The sequence below is a fragment of the Semicossyphus pulcher genome, unplaced genomic scaffold (genome assembly GCF_022749685.1).
Source record: "Semicossyphus pulcher isolate SPU_LCO1_2020_fin unplaced genomic scaffold, fSemPul1.0.p SCAF_16, whole genome shotgun sequence".
NCBI lineage: Eukaryota > Metazoa > Chordata > Actinopteri > Labriformes > Labridae > Semicossyphus > Semicossyphus pulcher.
The window spans coordinates 13345160-13364700 of record NW_027211670.1 but is presented as its reverse complement, the minus strand read 5'-3'; the positions used below and the strand labels follow the sequence as shown (position 1 = coordinate 13364700).

Genomic DNA, 19541 nt, shown 5'->3' with positions numbered 1-19541 from the left:
TGTTGAATTTATTGTATCAATAATTCTGCTTCTCCAGGGTGTAGCTGTTCAGCTTTGCTCTGCACTGCATGAAGAAACAGTTAGCAGCTTTAATGAGACACAGAAATGTATTTTTCACTGGTTGATAACAAGAGCTCATTTAATTTGAGGCCCGCTAAGCGTTTGCTATTATGTCAGGCTGACAAAATGAAGTAATTACCTCCTGGGGGACTTTTTGTATTCTCCTCACATTCTCATTAGCTGGGATTGGTTCCACTCAGCGGTACAACCCTGCAAGTTCATTTAAAACGGTCACTAGGGGGACCCCTCTTTATACAGCAGCCTCAGTGCCAGTGTCACAAAGCACACAGCCCCCTATGTGGCAGAAATATTCTTTGGGTTAGTGGGACACTCTGCTTCCCCTTCAGGCGAGTATGACGGCACACTTTGTGGCTGTGTGACCGCTCTCCAGATCGATGTACTACTGAACGCACCACCTAGCTCTACGTCAATGTGTCAGGGTGCGCGGCCTAGTTTCCCCTCAATGAAAGCTGTTAGGACGCCCTGTCAGTGCAGCAGGCTGTGGTGGCTTTATCAGTGTGACAGGGCGTAGAGTTGCTCTGCACTGCGCTCAAGGCGGTCCCGGTATTCCAGGTTGCCGTAGTTGCCTTCAGGGACCCCCTGGGTGCCGTAGAGGAGACCCCAGCAGCAGCAGGCGATCACAGCGGTGCTGTCACTGTCGCCTGAGCAGAGAGGAAATCAGACAAACAGCATGTGAAAAAGTGCTGTGATGCAGCATGACCTCCAGAGTGTCTCTGTTTGTCAACTAAATGGATCTGTTTTGGCTTAAAAGCAGCTTTAGTCGATACTTTGTAGTTAATGTGGTCACTTGTAGTAATGAAGCTACAGAGAAATACCCCCCGAACCCTGCAGGTCCCCTCAGATAAAGAGCTTTTTAGTGTCTTTCATTTAATTGGTTTGTTTTACCAGCACGCAACTTTAATGATTTTGGCCAGTCTCACCGCTCTCCCACTGCTCTACACTTACTGCCCAGAGCCACGGTCAGATAAACACAGTGAGCAGCTAGCTGGTAAACACACTGGTTGATTAAGCAGCCAAAGGACAAGATACTTCTCACACAATTTGAGAAAATGTGAGGACGAAAAGAGAATGAATATTGTACTTGTATCCATCCGGTTGCTCCAAATTAATGCTAATGGTGCTTCTTATCTAGAGAGTGAGAATGTTAACCTGTTAAATCATCATATAATCAGTTTAGGTTCCTCTAATGTAGTATAGATATATTAATGTTACATGCTATCCAGTAGCTTACGGAGGCTAATGTTAGCTTACATTGGCAAACTATAGATGGTAATCGCTGTGTAGCTGGCATTGGAGTCTGTTTGCTTTCTCTAGTTCAGCCAATATAAGCACGAGTTTTTGCTGAACAAGTAAACAAAAACCAATCAGTTCATGTAGGTTAATTTAAACAGAACCATGTTGCGCCAAAATCATTCACATCTGTTCTAAGTTAAAGGTATTATAAGCATTGAATTTCACCTATTCTTACAATTAGGAGTTCAATTTTAGTGGGATATGATTGTTTTAGTTTTTTAATTGTAATTTAGACGACAGTATGTATAAATAATGTAACTTTTTATCCTATTTAAAACTTAAAACATATCAGAAATAGATTGTTACATACCAACACCAATGTACAAGGTGTTTAACATTTGGGCTTTTGTGATTGGCTGGAACTTGTTGCCTTAAAGTTTGATTTCAGGGCTTTCTGTTTGAAATCCCTTTTTCCACAGAGCCATACACTTAGCCACTGCTGTAGCCAAATGTATAAGTTAATGTTGTCCATGTTTGTTTTAGCTTAAACCACGATCTCTCCTAAAGCTAACCAAGTAATGATGTATCCGCAACCTAATTAGACTGTGACTGTTTCACAGCGTTAAACACGTGCTCGCTAAAGTTTAGGCACCAACACTACTCGGTTAAGTTACATTTTTAAAAATACTCTGGTGGATTTTGGTAAAGAAAGTTGACATTTGGGTTCACACAGGACTTAAAAACCTTACTTCATAGGGCTGTCCGTTGACACACTGTCCTTTTTAGGAATGTAATCTGTGGGCGTGTTATTTCATTGTTGCATCACAATAGCCTACATCAATAGCACTTGAATACCCAGTATCATAAACAGCTTTTTTTCACGTAAGCCTTTGTAGAAAAGACTGCTTGTTCACAAACTACTGTGTGAAAGAATTTCCCTTTCTAGTTTCTTCATTCCGCCTCCACAAAGCTGCCTCTGTCCCCGCAGACAATGAAAGATGAGGAGCAGCTGGAGTTTAGAGCATAGGCCCATATGGTTTGTCTGGGCAACAAATGATCTGAATATAAATGAAAGAGAAGTTGTGAAATAATCTGTTTAAAATAAAAGAAGAGGATTGTGATCAATATGCAGAAAGATGTGAAATTGTGAAATCAACTGTGAATTATGATTATAAGTTCTGTTATAATCAAACCAGACGACTGGGTAGCTGAAAATACGTGATGCTGAAATGAGATCTGTTTGGTGATAATGAGGGGCAAAACTCTGCTGTCAACCTAAAAGAAGTTCTAATAACATTTTCTCGTTTTGACCTCTGACCTCCATGGAAGCCTGCTCTGCTCATCAGCTCCTCCCAGTCTGACCTGGCACCCAGCAGGGCGTCCAGCGCTATCATGGGGGCGTCATGGCCGCTGCGTCCCGCCCATCCGGACAGACTGAAGCTCTTGTAGGCTTCGTCTCTCTCAGCGGGGCCGTAGGAGGTGGGCCAGTTCGCCGGCCCCACCCCGTTAGAGATGCCCCTCATATCCAGGTACCTGTGGACAGAGGTAAGAGATTCACCTAATATCCATATAAACTCTAATGTAATGTTATTCTACTAAGGAAATGAGTCACTCTTACATCCATGGACATTATTCTTTTTATTACAGGGCTGTTTTTAAATACTTGATTCTGATTGGTCAATCCTAAGGTCTGCTATTGCTTTATAACAGACTGCTTGTATGAAGAACAGACTAGCTATAGTAGCAGCTCTGACCACAGACCCTGGAGGACTTACTGTAATGTAAGTAATGACAGCTAAGTAGGCTCATTTTCAGACGCCGGCTACCAAGTTGACCATTGAACCATGAAATCTAACTTTTTTAATAAAATAATTTTTTTAAATCAACGAAATAATTTCCAAGTCAATGTATTGTGTTTTTAATTATGTAGTTATTAGCCGTGTAATAAGCATGATAATGTTCAGTCAGCAGGTTGTTATAGCAGAAATAAACCCCTTCTGTCAGGGTTCTATTCCACTATAACAACCTGCTTACTGTACATTATCCGTTCCTTGTTGAATATAGCCTGGTTTCAGCTGCTCCTACCACTGCCACTTGTCACAGAAGTAACCCCAGTCTCTCTCTGTCTCCTCCACAGCGTAGCCTCGGCCCTGAACGAAGCTCTTTGCTATGGGACACGCCTCGTTGATCAGGCCAAGACCCCACGTCGTGATCGGCCTGCGCTGGACGGCGTACGCAGTGAAGAGGGCCGACGCTACGGCGCCAAGGAAGCCAGTGGGGTGAGGGTGGGTCATCCGGCCCGTCTCCACTGCAACCGCCACCAACGACAGCAGCTGGTCAGGCTTCGGATACCTGGTGAGGACAAAAGAAATAAAAGTACATATGTGTTTATAAATATAATGAGAGGAGAAACGGGTTGAAGCATTCTGTATTAGTGCTCTGTTTGGTTAGAAAATGTGTATACAGTAATTACTTCTTTTCATGCTTTAATTGATTCCACATACTCTTTTTACTGGCTCCGGATCTCCATTATTTATGTATTAGTTATTTTCTGCTTAATGATGATATTGCTTTCCACTATTGCATTTTGTTTTAAATTACTTTGGATAAGAGCAGCAGCTGCATGCCTCAACTTTTAATTTAAATGTTCATCGTCTTATTTCTGCGTTTTGACCACACAAAGCTGCACTGTGCAATAATAAGGAAACCGTATATCCTGTTTATTGTGCCTCATAATCCAAGACGATGCTGTATAGGACCTACCTGAACAATTTTAATCCCATTTAATTATTTCCTGATGCATTCCTTAATAAAGCCAAAGGTGGTGAGTTTAGAGCTTAATTGAAGGTACCTGCATATGAGTAGCTGCACCTGCATAACACGTGGAGCTAAATAGACATAAGAGTGGATTAAATGCCGTCGATCGCCGGAAAATGAAACATAAGTATCCTACTTATTGATTAATCCTTGAATCATGCTTTGAGTAACAATGTATTTGATTCCAGCTTCTCAAACCTAAAAATGAGCATATTTCAAACCATTGCAAAGTGAATATCTTTGCACTTTTGTTTAGGTTAAGATCTAGAGATCAAACCTGATTAAATGATTAAATCAAGAAAATAAGATAAGACAGATATTAAAACGTAGAGGGAGGAAATGTATTCACACGCAGTGTTTCGGTCTCCAGGACCAGGAGTTATTTTGGACTCTGACCTTAACTTTGAAAGTCACGTCAGTAACATAAGAAGGGCAACTCCTTATCCCTTTAAAAAAAAACCTTTTAAAAAAAAGGATTTATATATCAATACAACAGAGAAGTGCATTAATTCGCTGATACACAAGCCATTTAAAAATGTAATTTAATTTCAATTCTTGTCACAGATTTCCCTTTCTATACTTGCCCTTAAGTGAGTCATCAAGACACCTTGTAAAGCAACACTGCAAGGTCAGGTAAAGCATACAATCCAAACCCATGATGCGTTCAGAACAAAAGACTCAACATTATAACAGTGTTTCAAAGGATTAGAATGAGCTACGATGTGTGAGAGGAGTCTCACCTGAGGCCAATGCACATGGACCTCATGGCCGCTCCACAGCCCGTACCCTCTGGGTTATAGGACACCCTGTAGCCCCCCTCCTCTCCAGGCTTCAGCTGGGACACTCCTAAAAGAGGAAATTATTCAGATCTTCACCATAGCTAGAGATACATGACATTATTAAGATTAAGAGTTTGTCTCACCCAGGATGCTTGAAGGCCCTGGTTTCCTGCCGTCCATATCTTTCATTCCCTCCACATATCGAGCAGCCACCTCATGCATCAGCTCCTCCCCCACCTTCCCTACGAGGGAGACAACTTGTTCAACGTTGTCCATATTAACGTTTTTACAGATGTAACAGGTGTTAACAAGGCCTTATCAAAGTAAAGGTCAAGTGGAATTACTACCATTTTCCTTCCACTTGCAGAGCCGTAATAGAGCAGCAAATCAAGACGAGAGACTGGAAATTAGATTTAACCTTTAGCTGGAGCTCACAACGAGGCCTCATCAGGACGCCACAGACTATCAGATCAAGATCAGATAAAGAAAATGAGCCAAACCAGGGAGAGCAAATGAGTTCCATGTTATTTTGAGCTCACCTGTTGCGAGTCCCTCAGCCGTCGCCAGATGAAGAACTGTGTCGTCGCTCACCGGCCAATCAGGGAGCTCAGCCTTGATGTTTTTCAGACCACCGAGCTCCTTCAGCTCCTGCAGGGAACAGGAAGTGGAAGAGGCCAGACATTTAAACCAAACACGCCTTTAGAAGGAGTTGAACTTTTTCACACAGTTTGGTATGACTCCTCTTTCCATGTGACTGACCTGGTGAATGGCTGGTCCTGACTCATTGTACTCCCACAGCTGGTTCCTGTATCCCAGAGCATCACCAACACCACTCAGCAGCATGGCTGCCTTGTAGTGCTCCAGTGTAGCAGATCCGCTACATAAAGGCACAAAGAGACCACAAATTTACCACTTAATAAAGGATCACCACTATGAAGTGCTTGTCTGAGCCAAAAGCAACTAAAGGGGAACCCTGAAACCAGTTTTTAAGGATCGTAAATAAGAGAATATACTGAATACTGTTTTGTCTAACAGTGATTGTAACTGAAGCTGTTTTGCAGAAATTATATTGTTTTCACTAAGGAGTAAAAACACCACCATCACTAATGTACGGAAGCCCTTAGCGGACATGTATCCATACATTTTATTTACTCAGTTATTCACGCACGTCCTACACCTGTTTCACTTCATAAATCACAATCCACCTGAAAAATGTGCGCACGTGAATTAGCTTCTTATTCCGCCCTCACACACACCTGCATTACAGCATACATGGTCGACGCAAAGCACCTCGTGAATGGAAATGCATACAAATGAGCCGTCTGTTCAGTGGTGGTTGTTTATGGTGAATCACGGAAACAACCGAGAGGAAGACAAAGGTAATGAACTTTTAGACTGCTCGAGGTGCTCGTGACGGGGGTCACAAACAGAGGAAAAAACAGTGAATGAAGGTGTTACAGCCGTCCATCAGCAGCATTACGCGCCCCACTGTATAAATATGTTTACAGAAACCACATTAACGCCATCACATTATTACTGAATATTGGCGTCAGTCAGGTGTCTCCTCTGCTGCGGGATGTTGTCTGATAGAAGTTTGATCAGTGAATGATGGTGATGATGATGTGGTAGACTTTGCTAATTTATTCTCATTGTTTATATATTTATTCAGTTGTTCCCTCCCGTCTTAACGTTGCTTGTGTCATATTAACTCTCAGATGTACAGTACTGTGCAAAAGTTGTAGGCAGGTGTGAAAAAATGCTGTAAACTAAGAATGCTTTCAAAAATGGAAGTGTTAATAGTTTATTTTCCATCAATTAACAAAATGCAGTGAATGAACAGAAGAGAAATCTAAATCAAATCAATAAATTTGGTGTGACCACCCTTTGCCTTCAAAACAGCATCAATTCTTCTAGGTACACTTGCACACAGTTTTTGAAGGAACTCGGCTGGTAGGTTGTTCCAAACATCTTGGAGATCTAACCACAGATCTTCTGTGGATGTAGGCTTCCTCAAATCCTTCGGTCTCTTCATGTAATCCCAGACAGACTGGATGACGTTGAGATCAGGGCTCTGTGGGGGCCGTACCATCACTTCCAGGACTTCTTGTTCTTCTTTACGCTGAAGATAGTTCTGAATGACATTGGCTGTATGTTTGGGGTCCTTGTCCTGCTACAGAATAAATTTGGGGCCAATCATACGCCTCCCTGATGGTATTGCATGATGGATAAGTATCTGCCTGTATTTCTCAGCAATGAGGACACCATTAATCCTGACCAAATCTCCAACTCCATTTGCAGAAATGCAGCCCCAAACTTGCAGGAACCTCCACCATGCTTCACTGTTGCCTGCAGACACTCATTATTGTACCGCTCTCCAGCCCTTTGGCGAACAAACTGCCTTCTGCTACAGCCGAATAATTCAAATTTTGACTCATCAGTTCAAAGCACCTGCTGTCATTTGTCTGCACCCCAGTTCCTATGTTTTCGTGCATAGTTGAGTTGCTTGGCCTTGTTTCCATGTCGGAGTATGGCTTTTTGGCTGCAGCTCTTCCATGAAGACCACTTCTGGCCAGACTTCTCCGGACAGTAGATGGGTGTACCTGGGTCCCACTGGTCTGCCAGTTCTGAGCTGATGGCGCTGCTGGACATCTTCCGATTTTGAAGGGAAATTAGCTTGATGTGTTTTTCATCTGCTGCACTGTTTCCTTGGCCGACCACTGCGTCTACGATCCTCAACGTTGCCTGTTTCTTTGTGCTTCTTCCAAAGAGCTTGAACAGCACATTTCGAAACCCGAGTCTGATTTGAAATCTTTGTCTGGGAGAGACCTTGCTGATGCAGTTAATCTACCTTGTGTCTTGCTGTGCTCAGTCTTGCCATGGTGTATGACCTGTGATATGAAACTGTCCTCCACAACCTCACCTTGGTAGCAGAGTTTGGCTGTTCCTCACCCAGTTTTAAGCCTCCTACACAGCTGTTTCTTTTCTTCGCTCACTTATCATTTTGTACATTGATAAAAATAAACAATTATTATCTATATTTTTGAAAGCATTCTTAGTTTACAGCATGGGGGGCTGTGAAGGTGAGAAAGTGCTGATCAAATATTAAGCAGACTTTTATTTAATATTTGCTTATATATTTTTAAATTTAAAGGTGCTTATGGAATACGTCTCACTACAAGATGAGTACAAATAACACTGCTGGTATGATGTTTATGGTGACAGGACTCGCTCAATACCGCTTGATATTTAGTGACATTCAATATGTGAAAGGTATCAATATACAACCTGGCTTCAGTTCAACACCTCACCATCTGCGTCGCCAACTTCACCTGTCTCCAAAACTTTCGTACGCATGGCTCAGAGCTGGCGTGGTGGGCCGCACATTTTCCCATCAAGTTTGTTTTTTATAAATCCCAAAGTTTGCTTTGAAAGTGGCGTACGCCTTCTTCTGTGCTTATGCTGCGTTTATAAATGAGGCCCCTGGTCTGTAAAAAGATAGGTGGGATGGAGCTGCCGTAACTGGCTACCACTCATGCGGTGCCAGAACCAGAATTTAGTAATATCACAGTGACCATTATTTTATTTTCTAGATTGCTGGAAAAGTATCCCGTTATCATGAGAAAACAAGCTTTGTTATCTCAAGATAATGGGCCAAATTAATCCGTTATGATGGGAAAACAAGCTTTGTTTTCCCGAGATAACGAGAAAATAAGTTGAGATCTCAAGAAAACAACTGAAACTATCTCGTTATCACGGGAAAACAAGCTTTGTTATCGCAAGATAACGGGACAAATAGGTCGAGATCTTGTGAAAACAACTGAAATAAACTCGTTATGATGGGAAAACCAGCTTTGTTATCGCGAGATATCTTGAAAATAAGTCGAGCTCTCGAGAAAACGACCAGAAATAACGGGAAAACGGAGTGAATACAATTGCACAAATCAAAATTTGCCTATAGAGAATATTTTAAGCACAGACTGAAATAAAAAAATATATATAATAAATTAAAACATAATGGTAATTACGTACGGTATATTCTTACCGCAATGTAAGTAAATATGTAAATATACTGAGATATATTCGTAATTAATACCCAAAGAAAGAATGTTTTTTGTCCTTTTTTAGCGGATAAACATGTTCATCATGTGTCATGTGTACCCATAAAATAAAACCCCTATTGTATCACATAACATAACATAACGTAACATAAACAAGTTAGTTTACACATTACGTGACTCTCTCGCTTGATTTCAGATCATTGTAAGTAAAATGTTTCACTCGCTGCAGGAAATCCTCCCTCCGTGCACTTGCAGACTCACCGGTCCATTGCAGCGTGTCGTTCCCCGAAGTCAAGCTTCACCAGGCGGGCACACACATACGCTGACACCGGGGCTGTGAACTGAAGCGCTGCTGTACACCCACTGCTAAATATTAGCTCAGTCCCTGCTCAGACATGCCTGTAGCAAACACCAAGCGTTCATTCACCAAAGTAACTTCATGCTACTATCCAGACCCAAGACAGCAGACTGGACACCGTGTAAACGTGGGGGCTAAAAAAAGACGCAGCGTCAAACCAATTTTAGAAGTCCGCTTTCAAGATGGAGACATAGCAAAACAAATGGCATATCTTCTATGTAACACCAGGAGACACATTGACTTTTTCCCAGGCACTACATTTAGCTACTGCATCATACAAACTCTAGTGTTAATTAAAATTAGTACTCAAAAATATTGAATTATTTATGAATATAACAAATCCAGGTAATTGTAAAACCATTTTCAATCATATTTCAATGATAAATTCACTCGTGTTTCCTTCACATATACTTAATAGGAATTTTCGGTTCCTCTGCATTTTACAACTGTAGCCAAATTTACCAACATCTGGACCACAGTCATTGGTCTGGACCCATTGACTAAATGTGTTTAAATCACTTCAATTATTCAGTGATGAATGAACTAAACCTCATAATTTCCAGAATACTTAGCTTACTAGTATCTTATAATTTTCTTTATAAAAACCCAAAATAATGTATAAACATTAAACACTTAGATTATATTTTATATTCACTTTTAACAATGTTTTGTACGGAAGCCCTTAGCGGACATGCATTCATACATTTTATTTACTCCGTTTTCCCGTGATAATGAGTTAATTTTAGTTGTTTTCTGGAGAGCTCAACTTATTTTTCATGTTATCTCGGGAAAACAACACTGGTTTTTCCATTATAACGGATTAATTTGGCTCGTTATCGTTAGAGAATGAAGCTTGTTTTCTCATGATAATGGGACAATTTACTGGTGATATAGAAAACAATAGGCTGGTCACAGTGATATTACAGACCACAACATGCCATACTACTATTGCCCATACTAATGAAGTAATTTAAGCCTGTGTCTAGCTATGTTCGCTTTCTGCTTTTACAACTCTGGGGATACGAGTTATGATCGATTATGGTGGTGCCGCGTCGTTATATCATGATAACAAGAAAGATAAGTCAAGATCTTGAGAAAACGACCAGAAATAATTTGTTAACTTTGGTTATTAGTTTTGCAGATATTTAGTTGACACCCTATGCAACGAACAGAAAATGTTACCTGTTAGTGGTGCTAGCTTAAAAGTTAAGGGAACATCAAACTTGTGTAATTCATCATTTGGAGAAAAATAATGGCATCTCTCTCATGGATTTCTTTATAAGCTGTTGTCAAGACATTTTAGTCGAACAAGTGGACCATTTGAGAGAAAGACCAATCATCATGTCATCCCCAGAGCCATGCCGCTAGCAAAAATCACCAACATGTTCAGACATGTATGTGGTGTCTTTAGAAGAATGTCACTCATGTGCTCTGAGTCTTAATTCACGTTCAACAAAAAAGCACTGTTAAAGGTTGTCAGCCATGTAACGAAAGATTTTTAAAAAGAGCTGAAGGATTGATAGAGCTTCGGAGGAGTGTTGACTCTCAGTAGAATTGGCAGTATTAGCATCCCCAGGCTATTTTTGAAGACTTTGATAAATAAATAAGTCTGTTTCATTCATCTCTGCTCCTCTTGCTATCAGGGGTGAGTAACTTTGACGACTGTGTGGATGGATGATCCAGGCAGATCACAGCCCAAGTCTATCCTGTTTTCCCCCAGGCTGGCACTAACACCGCTGGAATTAACCCCACACATTCTTCAATTAATTGTTCAACATAATGGGACATGCACGTATATTCACATTGTTCAAAAAGATGCTCTAAACCTGTCTCATTTCTATACTGTAAATATGTAGCTAAAGCCAGGTAAAGCTTAGCTTAGCATAGCGTAGCATAAAGAATTTGAACAAGTGAGGAGCAGCCAGCCTAGCATAAGCAAGAGGTTAGACAATCATCCTGCTTGCTTCTCTAAGGTACAATTAAAAAACACATTATATCAAAGTTGTTTAATCCGTATCAAAACCAGAGTGTAAAAGTGAGTTTTGGTTATACCAGGGGGGCCTGAACTTTGAGCTTCGCTTACCAGTGAATTGCTGTCATTGGTAAAATCACATTTGCTTGGTGAATATAAGCATGCACATGCAGCTACCAGGTTTGTTGTTTGGGTGCGTAACATTGCCCCAAAAAATTAAAATGTTAACTAAACTTAAAGGTTTAATTAAAAGGGGAAGAGAGGAAAAAAATTCAATTCAATTTCAAAATAATGCTCATTATCACAATTTATGAAACTATATTGTTTTACATTATAGGGTTGTACATACATTATATTATATGATATGATATTGTATTATGATTATATATCATATAATATTAAATCGTACTATATTAAGTTATATTATATTATTTGATTGCTTATATGTTAATATTATATAGTATATAATGTTTATAATTATTATAGAATTCTATTAATACAGTAACATTATACCCATTTATTTGTTAATTTTATTTACTTATTTACGTTTCTGCCACACATGCCATATCTCCATCTGTCCAGGATAATCAACACGGACTCAACCTATCGTAAAACCATCCACACACACACACACACACACACACACACCTGAGCTAACTTAATTTCTACTCCAGGGGTCCGTTTCACAAAGCAGGTTTATTGAAAACTCTGAGTCTGTTAACCCTGAAATGAGGGAAACTCTGAGCTTTCCGTTTCACAAAGGGAGGTAACTTAAGCTCTCGGTCAGTTACCGTAGTAAGAGACTCTATGAACCTAACCTGGTCGCGAGCAGGTTTTCTTCAGGAAACTCAGAGTTTCGGTCCGTCTCCTCCCTCTAGAATATAAAACCCTCATTCGACTTCCTCATTCATTCAGCCCCTCTCACGCGTGTTCGAGCGGTTACCGAATTAAAAGAAGAAACGTTGCGTCTCTGTGGTGCTCTGACACCTTTGCAAAAGTCTCTTATAATTATAATAAAAAAAATCAAAAGACAAATCTGTGTCAAAGTCATCATTTTCAGATTTTCCACCACCACTGCCGAGAGCACTCAAATAAGACGCCGCAAGTTATTGGATTTTTTTTCTTCTTTAAACTAACACATTCAGTTTAATCAACATAAATTATAATGTATGTGAAGTCAGCATCATGTTAGGGATAAAGCTAATGCACATTAAAACACCCACTGAATGATATTTAATCTGTTTAATATTTAAAATATGATTGAGGTGAGGTTCAGCCATGAGCCTGTTCTGCCTGAGCTGCACCTTTGAATGATGTTCTGGTGTTTTATTTTTAACTGCTTCCATGTACATTTTTTTCTCCCACTGGATTGCTCCTAAATTAATATACATTTTAGCTTCCGGTCGTGATTAAGTCTTTTTGTGTACCAATGCCATGGTGAATCGTGGTATCGGGGCTCCATTAATGCTGGCTTTAATAGTCAGCGTGCACGCACTTAACTCCGGGTGAACCTACTCAGAGTTGATTGAACTAACTCTGATCAGCTGTTCTGAAACCGAAAACTCAGAGTTTCCTATCTCAGAGTAGATCAACTCAGTGTTCAGGGGTAGACTCAGAGTTTGTTGAACCTGCTTTGTGAAACGGACCCCTGGACTGTTATGATATCAACACATATACATTCAACAATGATACTGTTTTTAGTTTTTCATGTGTCTTTTGGTTTGGTTTGGTTCGTTTATTAACTTGTTTGTTTTGTTTTTTATCACTCTCACTATCCTGTTTATTGTCACCTTAATACACCAATTTAAAAACAAAACAAAAAGAGAATGCAATGCAGAACTGCAGAATTCTAGAACTGCACGTGTCACATGCTTTGAAAGTAAGATCAAAGGCAAATGTTGATGACATCACAGAACTAAATGTATAACACAATTTAGCAGCAGTTTTTCTTCTAGGAGAACACAATTTAAGAAATACATATTTCTGCGACAGGCCACTTTACTAGATCTATTTGGTGAAAATGGATGAAAGAGGAGACAGAGAACGCAATGGTAGAAATCGTAAGTACTTAATTTTCATGCTAATCTTTTTGATCTACACTTTTACCAAAAGCTATTTAAGTTTCATTTTTTTTCGATAAAGCGTACTTAATTTTCAATTTGACTTTTCAGGGCGACGACGTCATTTTTTCCATCAAGCTGATCGTAACCCAGGAGATCATCGCCCCTTTGGGCTTCGCGCCTGGGTGGAGTATTTATTATATCATGGCCTTCTGAACAATGACCACGTCGACAACAATGACAACAATGAAAACAATGACCACGACGGCAACAATGACAACAATGAGGACAATGAAAACGCTGAAGAAAATGACAATGTTGAAAACCTTGATACAAATAACGACGAAAACAACAACAATGATGCCAATGTTGACGATCCAATTCTAGATAATGACAACAATAATGAAGGTGCAGAAGACGGCTTCAGATGGTGGGATGAGTTTTCAGACAGTGACAGAGACTCGGACAGTTCTAACAGTGACAAGACTGATGAGAATTCTGAGAAAAATCCAGTCAAACAAGCATGTGGTAGTCCTGAAGCTGCTGAAAACGCTGATGCTAGTTGTAGTGCTGATTTTAGTGCTCGTGTTAGTGTTGGGAAGAGGAAGTCAAGAGAGGAGGACAGACAGGACATTGAAGAGAGAGACAGCAAACGGTTCAGATGTTGCGATGAGTTTTCAGACAGTGACAGAGACTCGGACAGTTCTAACAGTGACAAGGCTGATGAGAATTCTGAGAAAAGTCCAGTCAAACAAGCATGTGGTAGTCCTGAAGCTGCTGAAGAAGAACCACAGCCTGGTCCTTCAAGGAAACGATCAAGGACGAGCGATACAGAAGAAGAGACGCCGAGAAAAAAGTCAAGATCGCCTTTGGTGTCTGCAGCCAGGGACTCTGATACTGTCGCGGACAGAACTGGAAAAGATGTTTTCTCAATTGTGGAGGAGGAAGCCCTACAGCCTGGTTTACCAAGGAAGAGATCAAGAAAGCGGAAGGGAGTGCAAGATGAGCTAAGCAGACAATCGAGCAGGAGTTGCAGGTTTTCTGTTCAACAACTGGACACTGTCACGGCAAGCACTGGACACAACCCTGCTCACAGTAGTAGCAATATTGAGGGTGAAGATGCAGGTGTTGCAGAAAGGACGGAGGAGGAAGCCAACCAGCAGTTGGAGGAGGAAGAGGTAAGTCCAGGGAGATTAAGGAAGAGGTCAAGGGAAGATGAAGAGGAAGAGTATAGGAGGGACAGCAAAAAATCCAAACATTAAGATTAGAGATTAGATTAAGATTAGTTAAATTACTTTTACTACTACCAATAATAATAATGCACATATTTTTGGGGGGCTGCACGGTGGTGCAGTGGTTAGCGCTGTTGCCTCACAGCTAGAAGGTTCCTGGCTCAAACCCCTGCTCGGACGTAGGGGGCCTTTCTGTGTGGAGTTTGCATGTTCTCCCCGTGCATGTGTGGGTTCCCTCCGGGTGCTCCGGCTTCCTCCCATGGTCCAAAGACATGCTCGTTAGGTTAATTGGTGACTCTAAATTTGCGTGTGCAAAAAGACAGTGCTCCCCCCCACCCTTTAGTCTTACCTAAATACAGATCGTAACATTTAATTCCCATGTAGTAAATCAGGCAATAGTTCAGACACCCACACAAAAATTGGATTATCCGCCCACTCCTGGCACCCACCAGCTGATCGTCCTGGAGGGGGATCCCTCTCAGAGTGGGCTCTCCCAAGGTTTCTTCCCTTCTTTTGCCTCCTAATGGGGCTTTTTTTGGGGAAGTTTTTCCTTGCTCTCTTTGAGGCTCTAAGGTCTGGGTGGTGTCAGTTTTATTAAATGTAATTTTGTATCATTTTTACATAATGAATGTGGCCATAATGAAAAATCTCTCTAAATATATGAATAATAAAAGTTAAAAACCTTGTATCATTTTCTGGCTCATTGTCATTACACTCTTTTTTCAAGCATTGTTTTTGAAACAAGACACCACTTTTCGTAACTTGAAGATAATAAAAACATTTTTGAAGTATAACTAATTGTGCTTGTATTTAATGCTTATTTGACCTGACCTGGCCAACTGTACGTGAAGCTTTATGATCCTGACATGGTTCTGAAGGATTAGCAAAAAGAGATATGATAGCCTCAGTGTAATAACTTCCTTAGAGGCAGCTATTACTGGTAATATTACTGGTTTTAAACAGAAAATGTTTATTTCATTTATTTAATTCTGTCTAAATTTATGTACAGTAACAATAACTGACCTTTTTCAAAGACAAGAAATGTATTTGACTCGAACAAGAACTTTTTGCCATCAAGTATCATAATATATTAGTTTGTCCTATTTTCTAAAATGTAAGACTTGCTGGTTGCATGATACAATACTCAAAATGGAAGAGTTAACAAATCTCAGTCGGTTTATCAAAAATAATGAAGGCTACTTAGAAAGGAAAGGTTCGATGTTTTACAAAATACACTTTGCTTTATTCATTTTTTTTACCAAGTGTAGGATGAGAAGATTAGCCATTCTCATCACTGTACCCCAAAGATGAGCTACAGCCAGTTAGCTTAGCTTAGCATAATGCTTGCAGCATAGCTTGGCGCTGTCCAAACGTAAAAAAAAATTAAAAAAATATCTGCCTTCCAGCATCTCTTAAGCTCAAAACATGTTATATCTCACATATTTCATTAGTAGCCTATAAATACTGAAGTTAAGCTAATGGGCTACTGGCTCAAGCTACAAATTATCGAGCTATTACATTAAAGACGTAACATTATTCTCAGCTAACTCTTGGCAAGAAAGCAAATATTTTATCCAAAACTTTAAATGGTTTATTCATAGCAGTGTGCACTTATTTCTTCATTTGCAAGTGTGTTAATTTATTCACATACTTTTTTGTAGTTTAGCCCAGAGTTTGATTTCAAGAATGTGCAGCGATCTTCTGATGTATTACGTACATTTGTAGCTACGTCTGTTTACCCCACAAACCTAAAATGTAAACAATGTTCCATAGGATTTTACAAAGATTTGCAGATGTATAAATTGCAATAACTTGAAATAAGCCTTTTTAAGACAGAAGACATTCATAAAAACTTTTTGTATTCAACCTAGAAGCAGACTTGCATGTTGTACAGACAGCATCTGCTTTAAACTCCCCTGGATCCAGATCTCATCTTAACATGTTTGACACAGATATTTTGCTATCAGATCTGGGGTCCGTTTCACAAAGCAGGTTTATTGAAAACTCTGAGTCTGTTAACCCTGAAATGAGGGAAACTCTGAGTTTTCCGTTTCACAAAGGGAGGTAACTTAAGCTCTCGGTCAGTTACCGTAGTAAGAGACTCTATGAACCTAACCTGGTCGCGAGCAGGTTTTCTTCAGGAAACTCAGAGTTTCGCGCCGTCTCCTCCCTCTAGCATATAAAACCCTCATTCGACTTCCTCATTCATTCAGCCCGTCTCACGCGTGTGTTTGAGCGGTTACCGAATTAAAAGAAGAAATGTTGCATCTCTGTGCTGCTCTGACACCTTTGCAAAAGTCTTTTATAATTATGATAAACAAATCAAAAGACAAATCTGTGTCAAAGTCATCATTTTCAGATTTTCCACCACCACTGCCGAGAGCACTCAAATAAGACGCCGCAAGTTATTGGATTTTTTTTCTTCTTTAAACTAACACATTCAGTTTAATCAACATAAATTATAATGTATGTGAAGTCAGCATCATGTTAGGGATGAAGCTAATGCACATTAAAACACCCACTGAATGATATTTAATCTGTTTAATATTTAAAATATGATTGAGGTGAGGTTCAGCCATGAGCCTGTTCTGCCTGAGCCGCACCTTTGAATGATGTTCTGGTGTTTTATTTTTAACTGCTTCCATGTACATTTTGTTCTCCCACTGGATTGCTCCTAAATTAATATACATTTTAGCTTCCGGTCGTGATTAAGTCTTTTTGTGTACCAATGCCATGGTGAATCGTGGTATCGGGGCTCCATTAATGTTGGCTTTTAATAGTCAGCGTGCACGCACTTAACTCCGGGTGAACCTACTCAGAGTTGATTGAACTAACTCTGATCAGCTGTTCTGAAACCGAAAACTCAGAGTTTCCTATCTCAGAGTAGATCAACTCAGTGTTCAGGGGTAGACTCAGAGTTTGTTGAACCTGCTTTGTGAAACGGACCCCTGGACTGTTATGATATCAACACATATACATTCAACAATGATACTGTTTTTAGTTTTTCATGTGTCTTTTGGTTTGGTTTGGTTCGTTTATTAACTTGTTTGTTTTGTTTTTTATCACTCTCACTATCCTGTTTATTGTCACCTTAATACACCAATTTAAAAACAAAACAAAAAGAGAATGCAATGCAGAACTGCAGAATTCTAGAACTGCACGTGTCACATGCTTTGAAAGTAAGATCAAAGGCAAATGTTGATGACATCACAGAACTAAATGTATGACACAATAAAAGCAGCAGTTTTTCTTCTAGGAGAACACAATTTAAGAAATACATATTTCTGCGACAGGCCACTTTACTAGACCTATTTGGTGAAAATGGATGAAAGAGGAGACAGAGAACGCAATGGTAGAAATCGTAAGTACTTAATTTTCATGCTAACCTTTTTGATCTACACTTTTACCAAAAGCTATTTAAGTTTCATTTTTTTTTCGATAAAGCGTACTTAATTTTCAATTTGACTTTTCAGGGCGACGACGTCATTTTTTCCATCAAGCTGATCGTAACCCAGGAGATCATCGCCCCTTTGGGCTTCGCGCCTGGGTGGAGTATTTATTATATCATGGCCTTCTGAACAATGACCACGTCGACAACAATGACAACAATGAAAACAATGACCACGACGGCAACAATGACAACAATGAGGACAATGAAAACGCTGAAGAAAATGACAATGTTGAAAACCTTGATACAAATAACGACGAAAACAACAACAATGATGCCAATGTTGACGATCCAATTCTAGATAATGACAACAATAATGAAGGTGCAGAAGACGGCTTCAGATGGTGGGATGAGTTTTCAGACAGTGACAGAGACTCGGACAGTTCTAACAGTGACAAGACTGATGAGAATTCTGAGAAAAATCCAGTCAAACAAGCATGTGGTAGTCCTGAAGCTGCTGAAGACGCTGATGCTAGTTGTAGTGCTGATTTTAGTGCTCGTGTTAGTGTTGGGAAGAGGAAGTCAAGAGAGGAGGACAGACAGGACATTGAAGAGAGAGACAGCAAACGGTTCAGATGTTGCGATGAGTTTTCAGACAGTGACAGAGACTCGGACAGTTCTAACAGTGACAAGGCTGATGAGAATTCTGAGAAAAGTCCAGTCAAACAAGCATGTGGTAGTCCTGAAGCTGCTGAAGAAGAACCACAGCCTGGTCCTTCAAGGAAACGATCAAGGACGAGCGATACAGAAGAAGAGACGCCGAGAAAAAAGTCAAGATCGCCTTTGGTGTCTGCAGCCAGGGACTCTGATACTGTCGCGGACAGAACTGGAAAAGATGTTTTCTCAATTGTGGAGGAGGAAGCCCTACAGCCTGGTTTACCAAGGAAGAGATCAAGAAAGCGGAAGGGAGTGCAAGATGAGCTAAGCAGACAATCGAGCAGGAGTTGCAGGTTTTCTGTTCAACAACTGGACACTGTCACGGCAAGCACTGGACACAACCCTGCTCACAGTAGTAGCAATATTGAGGGTGAAGATGCAGGTGTTGCAGAAAGGACGGAGGAGGAAGCCAACCAGCAGTTGGAGGAGGAAGAGGTAAGTCCAGGGAGATTAAGGAAGAGGTCAAGGGAAGATGAAGAGGAAGAGTATAGGAGGGACAGCAAAAAATCCAAACATTAAGATTAGAGATTAGATTAAGATTAGTTAAATTACTTTTACTACTACCAATAATAATAATGCACATATTTTTGGGGGGCTGCACGGTGGTGCAGTGGTTAGCGCTGTTGCCTCACAGCTAGAAGGTTCCTGGCTCAAACCCCTGCTCGGACGTAGGGGGCCTTTCTGTGTGGAGTTTGCATGTTCTCCCCGTGCATGTGTGGGTTCCCTCCGGGTGCTCCGGCTTCCTCCCATGGTCCAAAGACATGCTCGTTAGGTTAATTGGTGACTCTAAATTTGCGTGTGCAAAAAGACAGTGCTCCCCCCCACCCTTTAGTCTTACCTAAATAC

At 40.4% G+C, this 19541-nt stretch overlaps 1 protein-coding gene across 1 annotated transcript; it reads right to left on the bottom strand.

Moving 5' to 3' along the window:
• Window positions 1-7: 7 nt before the first annotated feature.
• Window positions 8-9439, bottom strand: adprh (ADP-ribosylarginine hydrolase). Its single transcript, XM_069664167.1, has 8 exons — window positions 9230-9439; window positions 5670-5787; window positions 5450-5558; window positions 5054-5152; window positions 4872-4977; window positions 3400-3666; window positions 2633-2847; window positions 8-722 (listed from the first exon to the last, which is right to left on the bottom strand). Exons 1-8 carry the CDS (start codon window positions 9235-9237, stop codon window positions 574-576), a joined length of 1071 nt encoding a protein of 356 aa, XP_069520268.1. The 5' UTR covers window positions 9238-9439; the 3' UTR covers window positions 8-573.
• Window positions 9440-19541: the final 10102 nt, after the last annotated feature.

Bases quoted from the DNA above. Each gene is read 5' to 3' on its own strand.
- adprh (XM_069664167.1), bottom strand. The intron at 5,559-5,669 runs GTCAGTCACATG...TGTTCCCTGCAG, and splicing joins CAGGACCAGCCATTCACCAG to GAGCTGAAGGAGCTCGGTGG. The intron at 723-2,632 runs GTCAGAGGTCAA...CTCTCTGCTCAG, and splicing joins CAGAGCAGGCTTCCATGGAG to GCGACAGTGACAGCACCGCT.